Below are 26,013 nucleotides of genomic sequence, written 5' to 3' on the forward strand. Positions count from 1 at the left end.
GGTGTTATCTAACTTAACTACTGACTACTAACTCACACCACATACCAGGGCAATTCAGTATCGAGAATACTTTGGAGAGTTTAATTAAATGGGGTGTTCTTTCACTTTAATCCTAACACAATCAGAAGGAATGCAGTTTGTCACAAAAGACATGCATCCGTCGTCAAATCCAGGTTTGGGAGTCGGTTACTATTCCAGCAGCAATGGGAACAAGACAAGAACTAACCCAGAAGAGGGGGCCACAATCAAAACTAGTTTAGAAAAGCAGTAAGGAATGTGTGTTTGAGACTTACTTTATATAAGTGTTAATGTCTAGGTTGTGGAGCTCCATGTGCCTCTCATACTGCTTGGAGTAAGCAAAGAGTGGGATCAAAGCTTTGTGGATGGCATCAATGATATTCCGGCGAAGCTCTTCAACTGGTGGCTCATGTAGCCCCACTGATTCCAGGAGGGGGACTCCACTTATGAACATGTTCTTCATTACAAACTGTAAAGATTCAGAGCAAACCATCAACTTCTCCTTTTAACTGTTCAGAAAATGAAACCAACCACTTTGGATGCTAAAAACTTAACAAGCTGCCTTACCCTCCTAATGACATAGCCAACAAAGAAGACTGAAAATGGAACAGTCAGCTAGACTGAAAACAGAAGCTATTATTTCAAATCCCAGGCAACCTGTGCGCCCCTAAATCCTGCTTAAAAATGGCAGACATCAGAGGTTCTCTACACTAAATTGTGGAGAGATTCCTCTTAGTGCGGCCCACACTCATGCGCTGCTCCTTTTCCTGCCATTTTCTCCCTGGCACCTCTGAGCTAGTCTAACCTGGCTTGGTATCATCTACAGACTTAACCAGCTTTCTATTTATATTCCTATAAATTCCTGGACACCGATCTTAACATCAAATAATTCTGATAAGAATACTTGCATAATAACCCTTTGCTTCCTTCATTTTACCCAAACTGCACCCATCTACACACTACGCCCTGAACTTCTACTTCTTTTAGTTTGCTGCCGAACCTCTCATGTGGGACCTTATCAAATGCCTCCTGAAAATTTAAATAAACAAAAATCACATGCACTTCTCTGATCATATCCTTTTGTTGCTTCCTCATAGATTCCAACATATTAGTAATCATCTGAACTCCTATTGACTGCTCACTAACACTCCTGTCCTTGCCATGTGCTGCTCAACCTTTTCCTTACAAATTCCTTGCATTAATTTACCCATTAAGCATGTTAAGCCTACAGTTATTTTTCACAAGGATCTACCACATCACCCTTTTTGTAAACAGATAATATTTGCTATTTCCAGTCCCTAGGAATTTCCACAGTATGCAGTGTCTCAAGCTTTTAAATGTGCACTAACTAAGCTCCTTCAGCACTTGGGCACTGTTTGGAATCTGTTTTGGTGGGTATTTCCAAACATTTTAACAACAGAACACAAACAGCAACTGTTAATGGCTGTTTCTCAGATGGCCTAAGTGTATCTATAGGTACAAGGTTTCTGTGCTGTTGCCACCTCTGTTGTTCATCTTAAAAACAAATGACTGCAGGAGTTCACACAAGGACAGACATATGCTGAAATATGCAGATGACTCTGTCATTGTGAGTCTTCTGCAAGTTAAGGAAGCCAGATGTGGATCTGTTGTTGGTCAGCTTGGACAATGGTATTATCATTCCTTTTTACAGCTAAATATTTCTAACACAAAAGCTATGGTTGTAGATCTCAGGTGATTCCCTCCTTCCACTGCCTTAACTTTAATCAAGGGAGAGACCACGAGGGGGCGACCACCCTGGTTGCTTTGGGGACCACGGGAACTGAGCTTGGAAGCTCAACCTTATAGGGGCCCGTGGTCACTGCCAGGGGGTGCCCCAATGCCTGAGGAGCTCTGGCCCTCAGCACTTCCGCCACACCCGGAAGTGCTGGGGGGGAAGAAGACCAGGGACACTTGGAGTGCTTCCAGGTGCGCAGCCGGTACTTCCGCCACACTGGGGAGTGCCGGCAGAAGCTGATCGTGAGACACCTGGAGCAGATCAGGGTGGATATAAAAGGGGCCGCCTCCCTCCATTCAATGGCTGGAGTCGGGTGGAAAGAGGACAGAGCTCGGAGGAGAGGAGTGGAGGTGGACCAGAAGAAAAAGGCATTGTGAAAGGGCCTGGACTTTTGGGATGATTGGTGCTGTAGCACTGGGTTTATGTATGTTTCATAATTATAAATATTCTGTAAATAAATGTGTGTTGGGTGATAAAACGATATCTGCTTGTCCATTTCCGGGCTGTTCCTCACAGTGCTTTATTGAAACTACTGTCATTTGCTTTTATATGCTGGCTTGGCAACCTCAGTATTATGAATATAAACCAACTTTACATCATTGTAAAAATTAGCATCAAAATTATGGGTTGACAGCAGGCCTCTGTCACTGATCTATAATGCAAAGAGTTAGAAAGGTTAGAAAGAAGGCCAACTCAGTTCTGTCAGACAGTAATAATAATAATAATTCTTTACATTTATATGGCATTTTGCTCATAACTCAAAGCACTCTCCATGCAGGGAACACCCGGGAAATGAACCCCAAGTGTCTTTACCACTGTGCTACATACATGCAGATGTACACTTTTATCTAAATTCCTGCTGTTGCCATCAGGCTGACAATTTGGGTTTCCAAAGGTAAAGAGTAATAGGTTTAAGAATTCTTTTTTTCCCCAGAGCCAATTCTGTTACTTGTAAGGATACTGCTAAATGCTAAATTCTAAATTATTCCCTTGTGTACTGTTAAGTAATTATTAAGTAATAATTATTAAGTTATCATTGTTCTTTGTACTAATCTTGAGTGTGTGTGTGTCTATACAATAACACTGGTCGTCAGTTTTTGTATCTTGCAATATGTGGAACAATCTTCTTCTGTAATACGCTACCGTGGCTGTTCGTAGGTTTGTGAGCCACAGGTGATTTAAAATCCTGGACAGACAGTTTGACCGATTAGCCTGAAATTTGGTACACATATACTAAGTGACGTCTACCATCCGCTTTTGGGGTGATAATTGACCTCCAGGGTTATTCCTCTTTTTATTTTTATTTTATTTTATTGTAGAATCAAATCTCAGCAGTGGCCAGCAGGGCAGCCATGCATACAGGCGCCGTTCTCATTCCCTACCACCTTTGCCGTCACTTCCTCTACCTCTTCATATCTTAAATCATTCTTGAGGCAGATTGAAGACTTAAGTGCCAGCTTAAATGAAAAATTAAGGAAAACATCCTAAGTAATTGCAACACAAAACACTGGCTTAATCATTTTTAATGCAAAAAGATGCCAACGAAAGAAGAGAAGCAGCGGGCTGCTAGGGTGGAGAAAAGAAGAGCTGCTCAGGAAGTAGCAAGCGCATCAACCTCTGAGCAAATGAATGCTAAACGTACAGAGAAAGAGGATGAAAACTAGGAATGCTCAAGTCAAGTGTATTCACTGCACATTAGCATGCAGTGTGCCGTTACTTGTGTTTTATATTTTTGTACTTTCCTGCTGCAAACAAAATGTCCCTCTGGGATAATTAAATCTACCTACCCTTATCTAGTCCTGGTGATTTGATAAGTTTCAGCCTATTTAATCTAAAGTTTGCTTCTCAAGTCTAGAATTTCCCAATCACTAAGCACCTCCTTAGTAGTCCCTGTTACTGCTGGGAGTTTCTCCACTTTCACACATTTGAAACATCACAAAAATGCAAGTTTTGAAATTTTGGTATTTCACTACCCATATATTTTAATTCTTGCTTACTGTTCCCAATACACATCACCTTCTCCTTGACCGTTGTTTTACTACTAAAATACTTACAGATTTTATTTGGCTCTTCTTTTGCCTTTTCTACAGTATTTTTCTCTCACTGCCTTTTAGATTCCCTAATATCTTTTTTTAACTGTTGCTCTTAGAGCCCAGACTCTGGAGTTATGAGGCAACAGTGCTAACAACCACCCCATCCAGGCACCAACCTGAACATTGATTTTTAACTATAACATTATTTTAAATTGCACTTACACGTTACCTGGCTTTAACACAGCGACAGTGACACAGGATCACAAGGTCTTATGCTATGAAAAGAAAGACAATCAGAAACTCACTTTTTCTATTTGGGGGACGTTGTGAGTTGCCAAGACTCCTTTGTCAAACATGCTCAAAAGTGAAGCCTCCAAGGTCTCTGGAGATGTGCTGTAGTGAATGCCAGAAGCATCCATCATTAAATCCACATACAATAATGGGTTCTTTTTCGGCCTGGAGAGAGAGAGAATTAAAATTATGGAGCCTATTTAAAACTGATGGTTGTGAAATTAAAATAAGAAAATGTTGCATTTGAACTCCAGGAGATGCCCATCCACTGTAATAATTTGCAATTACTGCTAACAGTAATGGATGGTGCAGTGGCCACTACTGTGCGAGTGCGGCTGGTACATTCTCCTTGAGTTTAAGAGGCGTGTTTTTCTCCTTGACTTTCTTCTCACATTCCAAATGACACGTGATGAACTAGTGCTCTGTCCACAGATGGCTCCTGCCTTGCACCTCATGCAGTTAGAATAAGCACAATCCTCCTGTGACCCTGAACCAGATTAAGTGGATGTGAGAATGTCAGAACTGGTCCATATAAAATAGATTCGCTCATTTTAGGTACTTTAACAAGATGCAGCTCCTGAACACTTAAGCTCAGGTTCCTAGGAAACTGAACAGCTTTATTTTGAATCATCACCCATTCATTTATGAAGAAACTGACTTCAAATTGAAATGTATTAATTTATGTTCAGAATACGCGTACAACTGCAACCAGTACACCTCTACCTAAAGTATATCCAGAAAGAAATTCACAAATCAGACAACACACTGATTAGCACAGCAGCCTCATATCTCCACAAGTCTATGTTGGATTCTTGGCCCCATCATGTCTTGCATGCATTGTCCCCATGTCCATGTAGATTTTCTCCAGACTTTCTAGTGTCGCCTCATATATCAAAATCATGTCTCTAAGTTTGACTAGCCCCTTTCACATTTTGTAGTGAAACTTATTGTGGAGGTGTGCAAAATGTTGTCCATTGTAATGGATTGGTGTTTAGTTCTGTTTCATGGCCAATGCAGTGGGAGTCTCAGGCTCTCCTAAGCCCACTTTGGATTATGTGATTTCAGAAAATGGATTATGAAGAATATACTGCAGCTCCCAACATTCATCCATCTCCCAAAACTTCTTCATCCAGAGAAGGGTCATGGGGAAACTGGTACCTATCCCAGGAAGCAGAGGGAGCAAGGCAGGAACAGTTCCTATAGAGGGTGGCAGTCAATTGTAGGGTGAAGACACAGACACATAAGCAAGAATGAAGCACTGCCAATAAACCTATCCTGCATGTCTTTGGGTTGTGAAAAGAATTCAAAGAGCCCAGAGGAAACTCATGTGGACACATGGAGAACATGCAAGCTGGACATAGGAAGGACCTGGAACGTGAAACCTCATTGTACCCTCATTGTTACAAGACAGCAACTCTATGACTGCATCACCGCAATAACATTCAATCACTATAAAAATAAATTCATGCCTTTGGTACTGTTCACAATTTGCTGTGATTCAATATATAATATTAATCCACTGAATTGGCATTTTTTTCCATTGGTAAATACACGTAACAATAATAATCATATACTGTACACTATAAAAAAAACTTAAAGTCAAAGAGAAAACAACATTCTAAACATCCTTTAGTTAATAAAAAAAAAACGTTTAATTCCACAAGTATTCTCACAATAGAGTAGCAAAACAAAATCCATGGTTTAAGAAATGAGCAAACTCTGGTCAAATAAATGAAGATTCAGTGTTCTAAATGAAAGAATAACACCTAATATATGGAGAACACTGTCCCTTCCTTTAAGCATTGTGGTGGCACCTACATGGTATCATCTCCTTGCATCAGAACCTAGAAAATCTGTGAAATCAGAGGACAAAACTGATAGAGCAAAATGCCGGAGTCTATATCAGACCTAGAACCTGAGAGAAGATTTGCATTTTGTATTCATATTCATTATATTGATATATAGCTGAGGTCATGCATGTGCACCTTAGGACTACCTTCCTGGCTCTGGTGAGGAAAGCAATTCCGGACGCCAACAGTATCTTCTCTTTCCTCCATAGCATTGAAAGGATGCCTAAGGATGATGCCTAGCTCCACCCACAATGCTCTGAGAAGACTCCACCCCTTCTGGTGCCAATGATACAAAAAGCAGCCAATCATGGAATGTGTATAAGAGGAGGACAGAGTTGCAACTCTGTAGCCAACTATTACCATAAGAAGGAGGCTGTTAAGAGCCATATATTTTTTGCTGCTGTATTTTGTTGCCATTAGTCAAGGTGCCTGCGGTGGGTTGGCACCCTGCCCGGGATTGGTTCCTGCCTTGTGCCCTGTGTTGGCTGGGATTGGTTCCAGCAGACCCCCGTGACCCTGTGTTCAGATTCAGCGTGTTGGAAAATGGATGGATGGATGGATAGTCAAGGTGCTCTGGCTCGTGCCACAACATTTTGCCTGCCTGTGATAGTCTACTTTCTTGGCCATGTTACAAGGTGAAGATCAGAGTATTACATTCATAGGTCTGAATCACAATCCAATTATTTGGATTGTTACCTACCAGGTGAAGCTTGTGGTTGGTCAGCCAGTCGGCAAACATCTTCACCCTGTCAAGTGAGCAAACCAGTCGCCATGATGCAACGTCAGAGGCTTTACCTCAGGTGCTGAGATCCGAGGTTCGATCCCCGCAAGGGGAAGCAAAGGTGTGTACACCTGATTAACCCCAAATTACGGAGAAACATGTGTGGTGTACTCTTTGTATTATATGGGAGGTACTGTATCACATACAGTAAATATTTGCAGTATATAGAGCTAGCAAATCTGGTATTTGTTTTGGTAAAATCAGGGAATTAGTGAGAAAATCAGGTTGTTCAGTTTGTCACTGCTCAGAAGACTGAACAGAGGCTCCATAAACTACGAGCAGGAGACAACAGTTTGGAATTTCAAATATATTCTCAAAGCAGCTTAATGCAACTCAATTCTTACCACGACAAAAAAAAAAGATATGCTGATTTACAATTTTCTATCGACATACCCAGAGTGTAAATATGGCAACGTTGATGTGAACAGAAAAACAATACTGAATACTATTAGTAATAAAAAAATAAAATTCCATTAGTGACTAATAAGACGTAAGGCAATGGTCATACTTGAAGGGGCTGTTGATGAGGTCTGATCCCCAGACCAGATTTTTGGGGCAGTGAAACACGCTGCTGCAGCTGTCTACGATCATTTGAGTGAAGTTGACCAAAGAGTCCTGCACCAGGTATCGCAGAGAGTCCTGCAGGGTGAACTTGATCTGCTCCATAAGTTTACAGAGTTTGGACATGCGGTACACCTCCCATCGTGTTTCAGTCAGGTTATACCAGCCCTTCCCCACCTCCCGCAGACTGGAGCGTACTGTGGCCTTCAGGGTGTTGATCCAGCTGTCTTTTAAAAAAAGCTGAACCTGAAATGTTAAAGGAAAAGTGAAATATTAATGCTGGCATTAAAAATACAAAGGCAGAAGCTGTAAATAGAGAGTTGGGAATGGACCACTTTCAAGAAGGAGTGTGAGCCAGGAAGTAAGGCTTAAAAAGAGAAAATTTAATCATCAGTCACAAAACACAAGAACTGGATAACAACCACAGGTCAAAATTTGAAAGAAGAACATGAGTGATGGACCTGCAAATATATGGATGTGTAGGCAGGGCTTCCAAAACTAAAGCAAGAGAAAGAGTGCCTCCTCAAACACAGAAATGAAAGAGAAGCACTCTAGACAAGCAAAAGGAGAAGGTGGAAAAGATGCATGGATGACTTCTTCAATTGTAGATGTGTAAGGGATGGACATAAACTAAGATAGTTACTTAAGACACCAGTAGAATGGCTAAACTTTCAAGTGTTAAAACTGAGTTTGTCTGGCTCCTCATAGATGGTTGGACCTTTCACTAGACTGTAAGAGAAACGTAAGTTACTCAAGAACGCAGATATCAGCACCAATGACTAAGGCTACATCCAAAATTCAATGTTTTCATATTAAAAAGGCATTTTTAACATGTCTTTACTGAAGAAAGGCCTCTATGTGGCCACTCGGTTCAGTGGAGCGTTGCAGTGATGGCTGTCCATCGGAATGTTTTTCCCTTTGCCAAGACAGGTTCTCTGGTGCTCAGCCAGAGTAAGCTAAGATTCTTGGTCACCTCTCTTACCATGGCTCGTCTCCCACAATTGCTCAGTATGGCCGGGTGGCCAGCTCTAGGAAGAGTCGAGGTTGTTCTAAACGTCATCCATTTAAGAATTACAAAGCCAACTGTGCGATCTTGTGGCCCTCCCCAGATCTGTGCCTCAACACAGTCCTGTCTCTACACTCTGCAGGCAATTCCATTGACCTCGTGGCTGAGTTTTGTTCTGATACACATTCTCACCTGTGGAACCTTCTATAGAGAGGTGTGTGCCTTTCCTAATAACGGACAATCAATTGAAATGACAACAAGGGGAAGCATTTCAATGATGATCACGGAGTAATATTTCAAGTAACATAGCAAATTTTTAAAAAGTGAAATCCCATGTTATGAAATTTTAATACATTTGCGCAGATTTCTGAAATCATGTTTTTGCTTTGCAATTGTGGGGTATTGAGTGATGCTTAATATAGGAAAAAATGAATTTAAATAATTTTAACGCAAGACTGCAACATAGCAAAATGTGAAAAAAGAAAGTGACGGACTGTGAATACTTTCTGAATCCACTGTATGTTGCTTATTTATATGACCAAAGTCACCATGAGATGTTTCGCCATCGCATTTTCCCTATTTATGATGGAGGGATGGCAAAAACTTTATCAATGTACGGGATTTATTCTAAAAACATTATATTTAGTGTTAGTGAAGCTAAGGACTAACAGTTATTGATAATAACTTTTGCTTAATTCTCAAAAGCAACTTTGTTTTCTCTTTTGAATTTTGGAGCTTTACTTTTCTCTTCTTCGTTTTTTGGCATTCAGCCCTTTGCCTATCCCCAGCCTCTATTCTGTTCTGGCCTGCCATTTGGGATTTTCCTTAGCATTAAGGGTCTTTCAAGAAGACATTAGTGCCAGAATTGCCTTGTCCGTTTCGTTCTATGACCTTGGTTTGATTGCTGATTTCTTCCCATCTCCTAGTCACACTGCCTCCTTCAATAAGTCGGAGAACATAACAAAAAGCAAGTAAATGGAATCTTTCTGTGGCTCAGTATTATACAAAACATGAGTGTACATCTAGGTCAGATGATATTTCTTCAATCTGAGGCTCAGTATTTTAAAAAAACATAAGAGTACATGTAGATAACATGGTACTTGTCAAATCGCCGGGGATGGAAACAGATGGTGTAATAACCCGTCATATCCAACAGCAGATTTTACATTCACTCAAAGCTCACCTGTGCATAGCACTGAGACTGAATCTGCTCAAACTCCTCCAGTCGAGTGCATTTGTTAAGGTTCACATGAAAGAGTGACATGCCCACCACACGAAGACATTCAGCTCGCACTTTAGTGAGCATTGTGATCACCTCCACTTTGGTAAGCAAGGTATTAAACGAGAAAGCTTTTTTGTTTGTTTTGAAGGGGAACTGAGGCACCGCCACTCGTCCTAGAGAAAGAAAAAAAAGAAAAGAAGAAAAAGTCTTAGTCCCTTAGTAAAATGAACACATATTAGGAGGGTCAGATTCAGTCCTAACAAGAGCAAGGACCAAAGACTTTATCAAAATGCTTTACTGTTTGTATTTCTTAACTTGCGCCTGATTGAAAATGTCACTACTACAAGAAACAGTGAGGTGTGGGTATCTACTGTACATACGAGGATTCTGAAGACAGGAGTCCTGCTGAAAGCTGCTCTAACAGCAGTCACATTTTACTGCTGGAACTGAAATAGGCCACTTAATGCACAGTTTACGTCTGCTGCATTCACACAAGTCTAAAACGTGTGTATGAGTACCCTGGACTGTGACCAAGGGGCTTGACAGCAAAACATTTACAGGCACATCGATTTACCCAGAATGCGAACTGACTCCTCCTCGTGGTCTGGTAAGGTAATAAAGGAAAACTCTTGAGGGTTGGAAATCACAACTTTATCGAAGCAGATCTTGTTCATCGCACGTCCATAGGTGAGACTGATCTCTTTATCGAGACGGTTCAGGCAATTCTGAAGACTGCAATTTCAGAGAAAAGGAAAGGAGTTAGGCAGAAAGCAATTATTGATCTGACACGTTTTTCATAAGGGACATAAAAATTAGATGTGCCAATATATTTTTATGACTGGAACTCTGACAGATTTGCCTAAAGTTACATAGAGAGTCAGTGGCGGGGACTAAACAAGCTGTGTTGTGGATTACAGTACAGCATCTTAATCACTCAGGAATCCTGCCTAATATTTTGGACAAACTTAATAGGAGTTGTGACCAATGTTCCCTCTAAGCTGAGCGCGTGAGCGATCGCTCACACGAATTCAGAGCGTCGCTCATATGTCCCGCACGATCGCTCATTCCAACGGCGGTCGCTCGTACTTATCGCACGATCGCTCACTACGACCGTTGAGATGGTGCTCATAAATTTTTGACTTAAACAAAATGTCGCTCATAAACAATGTTTTTTGCTCACTATATGCTACTCCTTAGAGGGAACATTGGTTGTGACCAGTTTCATGCTGAGATTACATTTATATTCATTTGTATGTGCATTTGCTATGTCTGTCTGTCCTACCACCTGCGCTTCAGAACAGGTCACCCACCTGAAGTTAAACATGTTTGGGCTTGGACGGTTCTTGAAAGGGAGACCATCTAGGAAAAGCTTACATTGCTGCTGGAAGAGGTTCTGCTGAGGCCAGCAGGGGGTACTTACCTTGTGGGCTGTGTGTGGATGCCATTGTGCCAGTACAGTAACAGAGACACTGTATTATAATTATGGCACCATCTTTCAGATCCCTAAGACTCGCATTTTAGAATTGATCAGCAATTCTAAATTTTTCCATATTGAATGTCGGTATGTGCATGAGTAGACTCTGCAATGCTGTAGCATGGTGGCCACAGTACTTTGTAGGGTGCAAGATGAAGAATTTAGGAGGACATGTAAGGATTGTTCCTTACCAGAATACAATGAACTCAGAATCAGGGGAATGAAGATGACAGTGTCAGAAAAGTGTACCGATTACAAAAAGGGCAGTCCATCAAAAGAGTGAGGATCAGGAGAAACAACGGAGTCAAAGACCACAGCAAGGATCAGAAGTGAAAATCAAAACAGAGTCAAAATCGAAAACACCAAAACTCAGAGTCCAAAGGTAGAGCTTAGATTCAAATAACCTGTAATCAAAATTTCACAGAAAGTAATTCTCTAGGCTTGGTCTAATCTTGGGTATTAGTGACTAGCACATTGTGAGAAAAGCCACAAAACCGTAGTCCATTACCAAAACAAAATGTTGTCGAGGGAGATGGTAAAAATTAATCAACTTCTAAACCGAAGCTCTAAATAAAATTCTGATTACAGAACTGGATTCTTTGGGTGTTAAAAATCTCAAAAATAACAGCAAGATGATTTTGCTACCTTCGGGGAAATCTGAGAAAAATTCAAAAGGAAATTCAAATCTTAATAGGAAGAGAAATTTGAGGGAAAACATGTATAACTAAGCTGGCACAAAAAGTATAAAGAGTCAACACGCTGGTGAGTGACAAAGAATTTAAGCAATGACAGGGCAACAAAATAAAGAAAACAGAAGCCCCCAAAATGCACTTTTGCTTGCTTAAGGAAAAAGAGCACAAGTTCAGCCTTAAGAGGAGCACACGAGGGCTTGTCTCATTCAGCCAAACCTGTTTGGTCGTGTAAGCACCTGCCTACTTAAACTATCTCCTTATCAACGCAAGTGCTAGGAAATCAATGAACAAATTAAGCACAAAAGAGATTTGTTCAATGATGCCCTAGCATAACATAAAGAACAGAATAACCAATTACAATAAAGAAAAAGCAAACAAAGCTAAACACCAAACCAGGAGTCTCGCTTCCAAAAAGGTCGAGAAGTGTTGAAATACTAATACTGCTACCTGACCCAAATTTAACGTAATACCACAATATAAGAAGTCATCTTTTGTGACAATGCCCACCACAATATGCCACCATACTTACACAACATAACTAAACTTAAATCATTTTATTCTTCTTAAATCCTAGGGAACATAGGGAGATGGCCAAACCACAAACTGTCACAAAAAACCAAGAAATAAATTTTAAAAAAAAATGCACAAAAGCACATTCAACCAGCTGCCGAGCCTGACATCTGAGAGGAGCGTGTTGTGCTTTTGTTTATTTTTTCTGTACCTTATTTCTCTTTTTGGAATGTTTAATCAAAAATAAATTCTCTCCATTAAGAACACCATTATGTCTATAATCATCTATTGCATCCTGCACCAGTGTAGAAGAACGTGAAAATTCAAAGCATTATTATCGTCTATTGCAGAACAAAGTGATTTTTAGAATATCTGTTGGTGCACCCAGTATTTTTGCAAATTAATGTGAATTTGGATGATCAGCCTTGTAGACATACTCATCTTATATATAAACATCTACACGTGGAAGTGTCTTTGTGTGTCTGTCTGGCCCGGAAGTGCGGGGCTATAGCATGAAGCTCAACGAAAATGACTCTATCACCAAAGTGAAACCGCCGAGAAATGAGAAACTCGCTTAGTCGCTACTACACAAGCGAGGCGAGCACATCGGCAAAACGAAACCTCCAAGGAGAGAGAAACTTGCTTAGCCGCTGATAGACAACAGAGGCGAGTACGTCGGCAAAACAAAACCGCTAAAAAGAGAACCTCGCTTAACCGCAAATGCACAACCAATGCGACTGACTGATTCAAGTGCCAGAATCCACGGTTTCTAGGAGACCGGGCTTTTTACAACACGGGCTTACACAACTAGTTGATTTATAAAAACCATTATAGTTGAAAATGTAAATGATTTCTAGGTTTGCAAATCAGATGACATAAAATTTTTGACAATATGAATTTTAGATACAATTACTGTGATATGACTTAGCTGTCAGGTCAAAATTAATTCCCCAACAACTAGACAAAGTTATTATATAAGGGTTAAGCCTGCTTATATAGCCTTGGACTCTCATCACAAACGTTTTAAGATTTTTGTATTAATCAGTCATAAGAAGCGATTTACTTTTTTTAAAGATGTCTGATCACCCATCTATAACAAATACAATCATCTAAGACATGGAGCTCCCCTCCCCATAGAGATCACAGTGTTAAGTCAGGAGTCTAACTGCCAGTGCCATGTTGTCTCTGTCCATCTACTCACAGATGTGGACGCAGTCCTGGTGTATTGAGTGCCCAGTGCTCCATTTTCTTTTTGCTTTCTGGGCTTAGGCGGTAGGATTCATTGAGAGGCATGCAGTCCACATAGAGATTGTAACGCAGGAGGGCTTCTGTCTTCTGTCGCAGGGCATTAGCCTTGACAACACGCTTCATGAAGTTACAAGGATCTTCTGCGCAGAAAAGGAGGCGGACCCGGGGTACCCAGTACTGGCAAGGCAGCATTACGTACTCCCCTGGAGACAGAAAATATTACACAATCACCCTAAGAAAAGTGAGATACTATGTTACAACAGGTATCTTTTTTGAGGAATTTAGTTTGGCCCTTTTCAAACTATGTGGTGCAAATTTATTGCTTTTCATACTCTTTGCCTTATAGGCAATTTTCATAATTTCGATGTATCTATCCAGCTTTTAAACCCATTTGTCATTTTTTGGGTCACAAGTGATACCATGCACCAAAGCACCAACGGACACCATCATGGAAGTTTACACTCATTTTCTCATTCCAGCATGATCCAAACTTGCTAGTTAAGATAGCCTTCACATTAGTGGGGTGTGAGAAAAACCGACCTGGGAAATGTGACACCCAGGCTGACAATGGGACCCTGGTGCCCAGATCTGTCTGCCATGCTGCCTTCAGTTTCATGCCTTCCAATACCTTTATTGCAAAAATGCTCTTGCCTTTCTTGTTTCTACCTCCATTGTGGATGGGTTTGCCCTCTGAGTCTCTCACCAGCCCATTAGAGTCGGTTTTGTGCACCAGGTAGAGTTTAGCCTGTGGATCGTAGTCCAGGACTCCAACACCTTGCCATGTGTAGAATAAAATACTGCTCTGTGGTTCAGCTGCATGGAGTACAGAATTAAGACATGAAACAGTTAGAAGCAAAGAACATTTTATAATCCTGGTATCTTCACCCATTATTCGATAACATAATACATTTCATGAGAATTGAGTGTCATTATGAACAATGCTGCTCTTCCTCTCCATGATATACAAACACTGAGGACTTTCAGCCAACAAACAATTTAGCGGAAGTGTGTCAAGGAACACTACTGGGTGTCCTATATACCAACAGCAATATGTCTGCGTAATGCCTCATTTTGTTTGTGGCAGCCAAGTCAGATGTTTTCTTTCTTTTTAGTCATTCTGGTGTGTGTTCAGACCATAGTGTGTGTGTATATATATCTATCTATCTACTTTAATTTATTTAAAGAACTTCTGTAAAAAGCCAAATTTCCCCCTGGGGACCAATAAAGTTGGTGTTCGATGATGTACTTAGATACAAAGGGAATGGAGTCATGCACAAGATAGAAATTATTAAAAGCCTGAAGAGAAAAGCAATCGCACACCTGCTGTACATAATACTATTTTTGGACCTTTTGATTTAAGAATTTAAGTTTCTTTTTAAAAAATTAGGTTACCATTACCATCATTTCACCATGTCTCTATCTACGTAATCCTGCCTTACACTAAATTATCTAATATAGTGCCTTTCATTACCCATCTATCAAACCCACACAGAACTTTTCATTATCTATCTATCTAAATGCAATCCTACAGAATTTGTAAATAATACTCTATTTATGCAAATAGTCCTCAATACTCATTTTAAGAATTTTCTCTTTTGTTTTGGTTATTTATTTATCTATTTATTTATTTTTAGCACTAAGTATTTTCTTGCATCTAAAATTTTAGAATTGATGACTCCATGTATCACCAGAGCACAGGTCCTACATGTGTGCATGAACGTGTTGGTCTTGTGATTTTGGTGGTCATCTTGTTTAAGGACAAACCACACACTCAGTAACTGGCTGCTCTGCGTTCTTACAAAGGAAACACCTGATATTCTAGTGTGAGAAACATTTTTTTTTCTTTTTGTTTTGACTGGAACTTTTTCCAAAAGTTTTGCTTACTAAACATATTTTGGTGATTATGATAGACAGATTAAAAGTGAACATAAATAAAATTTCAGATTGACTATAACACATAGGATTTGGTGAAACATGAAATTAACTTATTTTTAATTTATTTAGTGTGTTTAATTGCTTAATGATGTTGATGCACTGCATTAGTTCAACTGAGCTAAAATGCTTTGCTGCCGATTTTCATTTATACTCAACATCTGACAAGTCTTGTTTCAGTGTCTAACAACTGTCAGCCAGCTCTGATGAATTCTACTTGTCTTGATTCCGCTTTTCTATCTTTGCAGTGTGCTGGTGAAACCTTTCCCCATGTTTGTCATGGACTGCCCCAAGATTGGCAGGGAAGAAATCCAGGTGTGAATGCAAAGAATAAATTATTAACAACATGCTGCATTTCATGGTTCATTTCTTATGCATGAAGGATATTGTGAACTAACCTTACATAGTTTGGGTGCTCTGTAGTGGCCAAGAAAATTCTCAACAACATCCGTCAAAGCCTTCCACATGATTTCCTTTGGCCTAACTAGCAAATCTTCAAACTGCTTGTCACTAATGATGTGTAGACCAACAAAAATGCCATCCTTAATCTTGGCATCAGTTCTTTATGGAAACTTCTGTCTCGGATATTGAAATCCTTCACCTTCCTTGTTCATTGCTTTTATAAAATGTTTCATCAGTTAAAGTTTTATATGAGGAGGAGGCAAAAAATATCTTTGTTGGGTCAATACATGGTTTATGTGTCACACTGCTTTGTCCTGGAACTAAATGGAGCAGCCGGTTCTTTTAAATGTAAAGACAGTCTTTCGCAGGGCAAGTACTTGGTATATCCAAACTGCATTCCTAGTAGGAGTGCCATTACTTGTACATCACCACAGATATTCAATCTGAAGTTGTTGTACTGTATATGTAAGCGTACAATATGAGAAGTAATCACAAAAAAAGGCAATTACAAAAAATGGCAAATATTTTTAGGTAAATTTAAACTTGATTTTTGTGATCAGCAGGAAAAATATCTATAAGATACACCCAAAACTATTGAGAAAGCAAAGTCGTTGTTGTCCAGTGTTATTAGTGAACTCTGCCTTTAGTAAAAGAACCCTGCTTGTAAGAGGAGCACTTCTCAGTGAACGCTGCCTCCTATAACTGGCTAGGTTGCATTTTGTGAAATCTTCTCCCTTTCAATTTCTACAGCACTTGCTGGTTTTTTTTTTGGATTTAGGGTATACAATTAATCAAAGCCTACCATGTCCCAAGTCGTCATCATCTGGCAGCAGTGCCTTTCCTGGTATGGGCTTCCTATCCTTTAGTCCTGGATCAAATCCAAGAGATAACCAGTCGTCAGGGGAGCGGCAATCAAAACCTTCATCATCAAAAACCTGTTGTGAAAAGAAATGTTGACATAATCTGCACCAGTTGGCATCAATAATAAACTACTGGAGCTTCAGAAAATGTAGAAACATGCCTTTACTGAAAAGTGTGTTGCTGAACTTGTGTCCACGTCTACCTGTGTCAGGTTTGGGGAGGCCGGTGCGCTTACTGCAGGCCACTATATATAACAGATGCAAAAGTTTGGCAAACTTTTTGGTCGTAACCCGATTTGTACGTGTTCCAAGACGTTCGTGACCTGAGGTTCCAATATATATATTTAGGTATTTAGTTTATAAACTTGCCTCCCACCTTGGCTCCCCACAAGGCTGATTTGTATTAAGCTGACTTGTATATCAATCTGTCTCTCATCATCTCATCAGGAGCATCCACAGGAGTTTTATAAGGTACGCACAATGACATCACTGCCTGAGGAAGCACGGTTGTTAACACCCTGTTTTCTTTCACACACAGACCAGAAGATGAGTCCCATGACGCATCCTAATATCACTTTCGGACATCAGGAGGCATTCTCAAGTTTTCTGCTGAACTTCTGCCTCTTGTGCCCCTTTGGGTTCTTTAAAGAACAAAGGTGCCTTACAGTAAGTTGGTGTATATTGAAGAACCAAGATCCAAAGGAAATGGAGCTGTGCAATTATTAAAAGCCTGAAGAGAAAGGCAATCAAACACCCACTGTACATGACACTATTTTCGGACATTTTGATTTAAGACTTTCAGTTTCTTCTTAAAAAGAGGGTACCAGGTCAGTCCCCAACACTTTACCATCTCCCTGTATCATGGTATGGGAGCCCAGGGACAAAGAGGAGCTAAACATAAAGAACTCCGGATGCCTCAAAGGGTGTTCTTTTTTCTGTGAGGGCACCAGATGTGACAGTAGGTGGACATGACTCAACAGTGAACTTGAAGATGGTAGGAGACAACTTTGTTCAATAAGGTAGGAAACAATGGACAGTCAGTCTATCAGTATGTCACTTCCATTATGTGGTCTAGCACTAACAACAAAGAAGGTCCCTGGCAAGGGAATTCTGTTTACTTTGGCATACTAAGGACAAAGAAAGCATGGTGAGGACAGGCCAAAAGTATATTACCTGTTCTAAGGGAGGATCCCTACTTGAAGCATCAGGTAATAGGGAAACCTCAGCCTTAAAACCTGTGCAGGTTTTCAAATGCTTAAAAAGACAACTGGGAAAATTACAGACTTCAGTTGTAACTCTTATCATTAATTTACTTAATTAAAGCATCATTTATGTCTGAGCTGGAGAAGATACTAAAAGGCCTCAATGGTTTGGTTGGTCAAGCACCCCCAGATGAGCACAATTTTAATAGAATGGATAAAACAATCCCACTGGTCCTACTGCTCACATATCAAAGTTGTTGGTGGCCATTTGTGAGTTCTGTTGATGTGGTTTTATAGTTTTATGTGCCATGCCATCCTCCATCTACTTTTAAGTGGCCAATTGATGCACACAGGGAGCACAGCAGGGACAGTGCCACAATTAGAAGCATGAAATGACCGTGTTGGTAGCAACATCTGTTGGTTACATTCACAGAAATAGCTTATGAGTGACTGCTGACTGACAATGTACATGTACGGTTGAGGTTAGCATGATCAGCACTATGAATTCAAGGTTAAGAGTGGTGCTAAGAGAATTTCCAGTATTGAAACTTAAAAGTTTAATCGAATGGACAATTTGTCTTGTCATTCTGAAAAGGCATCTAAGCCAAAAAATAGCAAAATTGGAAGCTGACTTTCATTCACATGCTTGCTACCTATCATATGATGGGCTGTTAAGCAATATATAGACATCCATCCATCCATTTTCCAACCCGCTGAATCCGAACACAGGGTCACGGGGGATATTGTATAAGTAAATAAAAGCTATAAAGGGTTAGAGAGTAACAAAGAGAAACATAGACAAGAAAAAACAATCTTCTCCCTGGAAACTCCGAATGGCAATTTTAAAAAACGTAGTTCTAATGAAATTGTGCAGGCTGTGTCAAAGCTGTCAAGTCTAGATCTACTGTACCTCCAAGGGTAAATAAGGCAGGGGTAAGGGTGCCCCTTTCTCCATAGCAGACCAGCTTTTAGCTTTGGAGAGACGTGGCATCAGCATGTTGGAATCAATCCCTGCTTCTTCCAATAGAAGGGAAATGTCTTGGCTCAAGTACTGTCGTCTCCGCCTAGCATGATTGAATTACATATGAGAAGACAAAAATCAAGAAACAGTAAGAGAAGTTATATATTACGAATTGACCATCTCTAGCCTATAAGGAAAACACTTCTTAAAGGAATAAACACTGTCAAAAAATATTTTTTTTTATTTGTTACTTATTCCATGTAGCTTGTAGTGATGTTAAATGTGATGATAAAAATGTTTCACCTCGTGTTTTCAAGGAGAACAGACTTAAAGTTTTTGGTAAAACGGGACTCAATGGTGATCAGCGATGGACAGTGGCAGACGATATCAAAAACATGCATGAAGAAAATCTTATATTACTCATGTCACGTAATCCACACATCAAGTCATCCATGCAGATGCTCACAAAGTGCAAAACACCTGTATTTTATGCTAATATATCTACTATATAATAAAACACTGTGTGTGTGTCCAGTCCCTCAGAGCTATCTGGTTGGTTAGTTTGACTTTAGTGACACAATCAAGAACACGTGAGGAGTAAAGGCGTAGGAACCATGCCGAGAACTATGAAAGTGGACAGGAGGCGAGAAAAGCATGTCGAAATGACAGAATCTGAGAAGCAGGCTTTATGGGAATGCACTCGAGAGACAGGTACACATAAGAAAAAGGGATCAATATTTTTAAACTGATTCCTTTACCTGTCTTTGACAGTTAGCTTTGGCTGGTTGTTATAACAACTCCGGAAAATGAATGTAGCCAACAAACAGGAAGTCTCGTCTCTCCTCTTCTTTCATTGGTCAAGAGTTCAGTCTTAAATTCAGATTTGTGATAACAAGGGGCTTTCTGTTTGTAAAGTACTTTTATTTTCTAAAGTTATTTATTTAACAACATCTTAGCAATGAAAAATGCATGTATTTTTCCCATTGTGAGCATACAATTGATTTGACACACAGATTATGAAACACGAGAACATAAAATAATTTCATGGATAGTTTTGATATTGTTTGCTGTTGTCCAGCATTGGTCACCAGTCAGTCACATTCTATCAGAAAATTTTCTATATCCGTTTGTGTGACATTAAAAATGTTTTTCAGCCTTCACAACAAACACGTGGAGTAGGTAACATATAACAAATATCATTATTGAGCGGAGTAATCCTTTAAGATGGCAATCTACACCTTTCTCCTTGGCCATTATATCACACTTCTGAAGTTCTTTCTATGTTAAGACCATTTTCTAGTTGGTCTTGAACATACATACATACATACCTTTCAATTTCGATCTTACGAGGACACTGTCCAGGCAAGACTATGTATGGCACTTGAACTTTGGGTTCATATCCTCTTTGGGGAAAGTCTGTAGGTGGAGTGATGAAACCAATGGGCCGTGATAACTGTGCATCCAAAACAGACTGAAAGTCCCCAGGTGATTTGAAGGAGTTTACTGTTAAAAGCGATATACAGATAATATGTTTAGCACATTTAGAAGAAACAGGAATAATATCTCAAAGCTACGATACCAATATTACTGGGCCACCATCCTAAATAGGATTCTCATCGGCCCACATGACTAGCAATGAGTGCGGTTTACACAAACAACATGGCAGCAACCACGAAACAGCTCTACAAAACAGCAACTCCGGTTAGAAAAATATGCACAGAAAGGTGTTGTACTAACAACAAAAATATAATTTTAAAAAGTATTTATAAGAAATACTCGTAGAAAATGTAAAAAAAATAAAACAAAGAAGTATTGAAACTTTGTGATTTCACATCCAAAGTCAGGACAGTGCAACTTTTTAGTGTGGAAATACACTTTAACTTTTTATTATGTACATAAGACATAAAAACATCTATTGAAACATGTGTTGACATTAACATTTTTCCCTGTGTCATATACACTAAAGAGAAATTATGAAAATTGCCTTAAATAAGAAACAGTTCCTAATCACGTTATAAAAGCAGATATGCCATTTTCCACTCAACCTTTTCAATTAAGTTTCATTAAATAGTAATACAGATTTTAATAGGAAGTAAAATATATAACTAAACAAAATGTCAACAGGGATGTCAGTGCTCTTTAGAATTTGTAGAAATTTGATTTTGATTCATGTTGCTGTCTTGTTTTCAAAGTCAAAGCCTTTGAAATATTAATTCATGTATCACCAAAGGCTAAATATGGCTTACAGTAAAATAATAAAAACAATAAGAATATATGCACTAATGAGGAATTCCAAAGATGTACAGGTTAGGTTAATCAGGAACACTGAATTGATCTAATAGTGAGTGTGTGTGAGTGTGAGTGTGTGTGTGTGAGCGCCTTGTGTGGTCTGGTTCTCCATTACGGCTTAGCTCCACCCTCCCACAACCCTAAGCTAGGATAACCAGGCTCACAAAACGGACCAATGGTCTCTGTTAAGGTTTTCAATTCATTTCATGGGCAGAGCATATGACTACAACATGATTTTTAAAAGTATTCAATAATTAAAATACACTGTGGAAATTAAAGCAACTGAAATGCAAAAAGACTGCACTTCATATAATCTTCCAGGGGTGCGCCACATTCAGATATGTCTGTGTTACAACGATTTTAATCCGCTTTCACTCATCATTTCAGCTCTATGTGGTAACAAAGAGTGAAGTGCTAATGTCAGAAGGGTAGCGTTTGTCTTTGGTAAACAGTTTTCCATTTTATATTTCCTTGACCATGGGATAGGTGTTATGTAAATAGCAATTAAAATGGCAGTATGATTGTTATTTTACAATAAAGTGTGGAAAGCAGCCCGGACACAGACAGGTAGACATCGTTAAAGTACCACAACATGTTTATTTACAGGAACAATATTTACAAATAAGTGCACACACACAACCCAGTGCCGCAGCACCAATCACCCTCAGTCCAGGCCTCTCTACAATGCCTCCACTCCTCTCCTCCGAGTTCTGTCTTTTAACACACCTGACTCCAGCCATCGAATGGAGGAAGGCGGCCCCTTTTATGCTCACCCGGATATGCTCCAGGTGCCTCCCGATAAGCTTCCGCTGGCCCTTCCTAGTGTGGTGGAAGTACCGGCTGCGCACCTGGAAGCACTCCGGCTGTCCCTGGTCTTCTTCCCCCCAGCACTTCTGGGTGTGGTGGAAGTGCTGAGGGCCAGGGCTCCATAGGCATTGGTGCGCCCCCTGGCAGTGACCACAGGCCCCTATAGGGTTGAGCTTCTAAGCTCTGTTCCCGTGGGCCCCAAAGCCACCAGGGCGGTCACCCCCATATGGTCTGGAGGAGACGTAAGCCCTCCTCCGGTCCTTCTGGGCATCACAGCTGGGTACCACCCCCAGCCGCTTGCCACAAAAGATGCACATACAGTACAGAACAGTTAGCTAGCTTTATCTATATACAGCTCATCTTATGGCATTTAGCTCATCTCTTCGTGGGAAATCTTATTTTCTCTAATTTCAGTTCATCTTGGCTCACCTTCTAACAGTTAACACCTGCCTTCTGCAATAAGTTTCAAGATGCTTGGGTCCAATGCAACTCATCTTCATGGTTGTAGATATTTATCTTGATTATACCTCCAAACACCCCGGTCGACCTTACATTGGCAACACACAATTGTACTTTGCATTACCTGAACAAAGTGAGTTCAGTCTCTTACAATCATCCCTAATATTTATAGCATCAAACAGGCAAATAATAAACTTCCTTACTATGTGGCATGTATGGCTCATAATCTGCTTGGTTCGCCAGGCTCTGCAGAACATGGGGTCCATCAACATAAGGCTGAAACAAGAAAAGGAAACCATTTACACTTGAACAGCCTTCAAGTCACGCCATCACAATCACTAAGTTCAAAACTTGTACATTAAAAGGATTAAATCCCAAACTGTGTTAAAAAGTGCAGAACATATTGTAATAAGGTCTGTTCTGTATTGTACCATACCACCTAATTGTCATTAAGACTTGGAGAAGGATCTGAGATCATTCACTATCAAATATAGGAAATGTTTCTGATTGAAGCAAGAAGTTTTTCACAGAACTGAGGCCATATTGTTAAGGCCAATCAGAATATGAACAGATAAACACACCACAAGAGATTTACTTCAACTCTGGAGTGGGAATCTTTTCAAAAAGATGACTTGTTTGTTTTTTTTTATACTATTTAATTAATATATTGCTTTTCTCTGGAACAAAGAGTATATTTAAAACCTGTATTGTTCTAATAAGTAGAACATTTAATTATATTAATTGTTTTGATGGGATAAAAGTCAATGTGGAGCCATGCAGCTCCCCACATCACCACCACCATCATCACCACACTGCTGCCAGGCAAAGGATGGGGCTCACTTCATCCACACATGACAGAGCGTAGTTTACTCTATTAAGATTCTATAAACATGATGTCTTCTGATATGTTCAAAGCTTACTTAACATCCAGAAAATACAGACAAAAAAAGTTATGATTTGCCAAAAAGGTCTTAACACAATTTTCCTCAAAAGAAGCTACAAGGGAAAAAAAATATGCAACAAAACAATTCCCAAAATGTTCTCTTAATAAATGCAGCAGCCATTTGACAGTTGAATCACTAGCAGACTACGACATGCGGGTATGGAAGAAATCATTGTTCCAGTAGCAATTTATATGATCAGTCTGAGAAGCACCCGTATCTGGTAGTAGTACCCACTGTAAGGGGTAAAGGTTGTGGTAATTTAGAACTGACACAAAGTCACCAGACATGCCCTGCAAACCTGAATTGGATTAAGCTGATCTGAGAATTTTACGTACATTTACGTTACGAGACAGATAGATAGATAGATAGATAGATAGATAGATAGATAGATAGATAGATAGATAGATAGATAGATAGATAGATAGATAGATAGATAGATAGATAGATAGATAGATAGATAGATAGATAGATCAATCTTTATTTGTCCCAAGAGGGAATTTAGAGAGAAATCCCTGTTAATCAAGGGAGAGGATAACAGTGCACCCAATGCTAAATATATTTGGAGAAACACTTCAGCAAAGAGAAACTGTACAGAAATGGTTTACCTCCAGCAAAGTGTCTGCTCCAGGGACAAGCACATCTGAATAATAGCCCCTCTGTCTGATAGTCGGGTACTTCCGATTGGTGTGCCAGCTGCTCCCTTCCCTCGGTTCTGAGCCAGAATTGTCCGTGCGAGCTTTTTTGCTTGGAGGATGAGGATAAAGCTGTAGGTCCAGAGGTTCAGGTGAATCTTCCATGTCAGTCTCCATTTTTTAAAAATAAACATTAACTGCAAAAAGGGGAAAATGGAAATTTAATAAAGTCTTTTAAACAAAATGAGAAACCAACAAATCTGAGAAGGTCTAAGGAGGTGCCAGGACACATGGAAAAAACTATTTGCTTCCTCTTAATCCTGCTGTTAATTATTTTCACAACCAATCTCTGTCATCCTTTCTTATATAGTAACAAGTATGGCCCAAAATGTTCACATATAAAATTACAAGAAACAAAGTGAATTAAGAGCTGGCACGTATCAGGACTCTGTTTCAAAGGAGCAAAACAGAAAGTGTGTTGTTTTACATAATAAAAGCAAAGAAGATTATTAACAAATAACAAATTTCACAAACACTCTCAATCCAATTGAGAATTATTGGACTCCTCTCTCAGGCTACCAGATTTTAAAGGAAATGAGTTCGCCAACACAAAACGATTAAAAAAGAAGAATGGCTTGCGAGAGAATCACTGCAACAAGCAGCACTTGAATGAAATACAAACATCATGCGTGATACGCATTACAACGATGAGATAAATGCAATATGAATGTGGGAAATCTGACAGACAAACGGAGACCATTCAGTCCATCGAGCTCTTTGGTGTAGTTAATATCTGAGCTGCTCCAATATCTCATCCAGATACGTCTTCAAGGTCATCAAGCCTCGGTAGTTTCTCACAACTCTCTGCATAAACATTAAACATAAACCCAATTCTTCTTGGTGTCCCCGAGTGTGTGATTTGTCATTCATTGGAGTTAACTTGGGGGATCTACTTTATTGATGCTTTTAACTTAGCTATTATAAAAAGCAACTTCTGTGGAGAAAATGAAGCATTTCCATTGATATGAAGAGTTTTGTATGAGTTGTGATCATTTCAAGCTGCTTTGGCTCCCCAGACATGTAAGATACTGTAGACATTCTGACTGATAAAGCTGAACTTCAAGTGAATTGTAATCTACACCAAACTAAAAATCCAAAACATACAGGCAAGTGTAAAATAGAATGACTGATAAAGACAAAATGTAGGATTTTATAGCAGCTTAAAGTTCAAGATGAGACCCAAACTCACTTAGAGCCACTAAAGTCAAGGTAATGTTAAAGTAAGCATTAGACCTGAAGTCACTCAGGAAAGAAATGTGGGGAAGGACTGATCAAATCATACAATAAAAGTTTTATTCAGGTTATTGTTACAAAGCCGTTGCAATACCCTACTGGATAAAGGAGTATGATCAGTTTATTAAGCTGAAGTACTACATGCTGGCTTATTTATTTTTATTGATTTTTTTTCCTAAAATTAAATTTTTGGTGCTCACCACACTAAGCTAAGCTGCGAGCTGCCAAGGAAATTGATAAGTGAAGATGCTCTTAAAGTCATCCGGCATTTAATTTCTCATCAGTGAGTATTGTTTTGAGCCGTCATTCGCTGCAACGTGTCGATAATTTGTTTATATTAACGACACTGGGACCCAAGGTGTCATTTATGTGAAAACACCATCACTACTATACTACTACAACTTTTAAACTTCTTAATTATTTTAATTGCAATGATACTTTCTTAAGCGTGGCATGAAAACAAACCAGTGGCTGTCAGCCTTGGAAATAATTTAACGTGCATATTTCTTTCGTTGTTCACTCATCTTTCAATCTGATCATTAAAGTACGGGATTCCAAAGATTCAGTCGAGGAATGAAAGCAGGAATTCGCTCCCAATGCCGAAGAACAGAAAATATCAGACAAACACATAAAAACAAAAGTGCAAGCCATCAACACGAACCATTCCATCTGCATATCTTTGGACTATGAGAGTAAATCAGAGTCTTCAAGGGAAACGGACAACAGGACAAGGAGCACCAAAAAAATCAGAAGGTACACTTCTCCTACGTGCGCGTCATTTTTTCCGTGG

General features: G+C 39.6%; 1 protein-coding gene across 1 annotated transcript in view; it reads right to left on the reverse strand.

Moving 5' to 3' along the window:
- dnah1 (dynein, axonemal, heavy chain 1) overlaps positions 1–26,013 on the reverse strand; it is a 144,862-nt gene that overhangs the window by 118,287 nt on the left and 562 nt on the right. Inside the window, exons 2-13 of the mRNA XM_051921101.1 lie at positions 23,904–24,127; positions 22,558–22,630; positions 20,128–20,302; positions 18,749–18,902; positions 16,579–16,711; positions 14,094–14,255; positions 13,396–13,645; positions 10,093–10,250; positions 9,480–9,691; positions 7,238–7,536; positions 4,113–4,263; positions 294–487 (exon numbers count right to left, since the gene is read on the reverse strand). Of these exons, the coding sequence (XP_051777061.1) occupies positions 294–487; positions 4,113–4,263; positions 7,238–7,536; positions 9,480–9,691; positions 10,093–10,250; positions 13,396–13,645; positions 14,094–14,255; positions 16,579–16,711; positions 18,749–18,902; positions 20,128–20,302; positions 22,558–22,630; positions 23,904–24,107 (2,165 nt within the window). The 5' untranslated portion in view covers positions 24,108–24,127. The remainder of the gene's footprint in view (positions 1–293; positions 488–4,112; positions 4,264–7,237; positions 7,537–9,479; positions 9,692–10,092; positions 10,251–13,395; positions 13,646–14,093; positions 14,256–16,578; positions 16,712–18,748; positions 18,903–20,127; positions 20,303–22,557; positions 22,631–23,903; positions 24,128–26,013) is intronic.

The sequence above is a fragment of the Erpetoichthys calabaricus genome, chromosome 18 (assembly GCF_900747795.2).
Source record: "Erpetoichthys calabaricus chromosome 18, fErpCal1.3, whole genome shotgun sequence".
In the NCBI taxonomy this organism is placed as follows: Eukaryota; Metazoa; Chordata; class Cladistia; order Polypteriformes; family Polypteridae; genus Erpetoichthys; species Erpetoichthys calabaricus.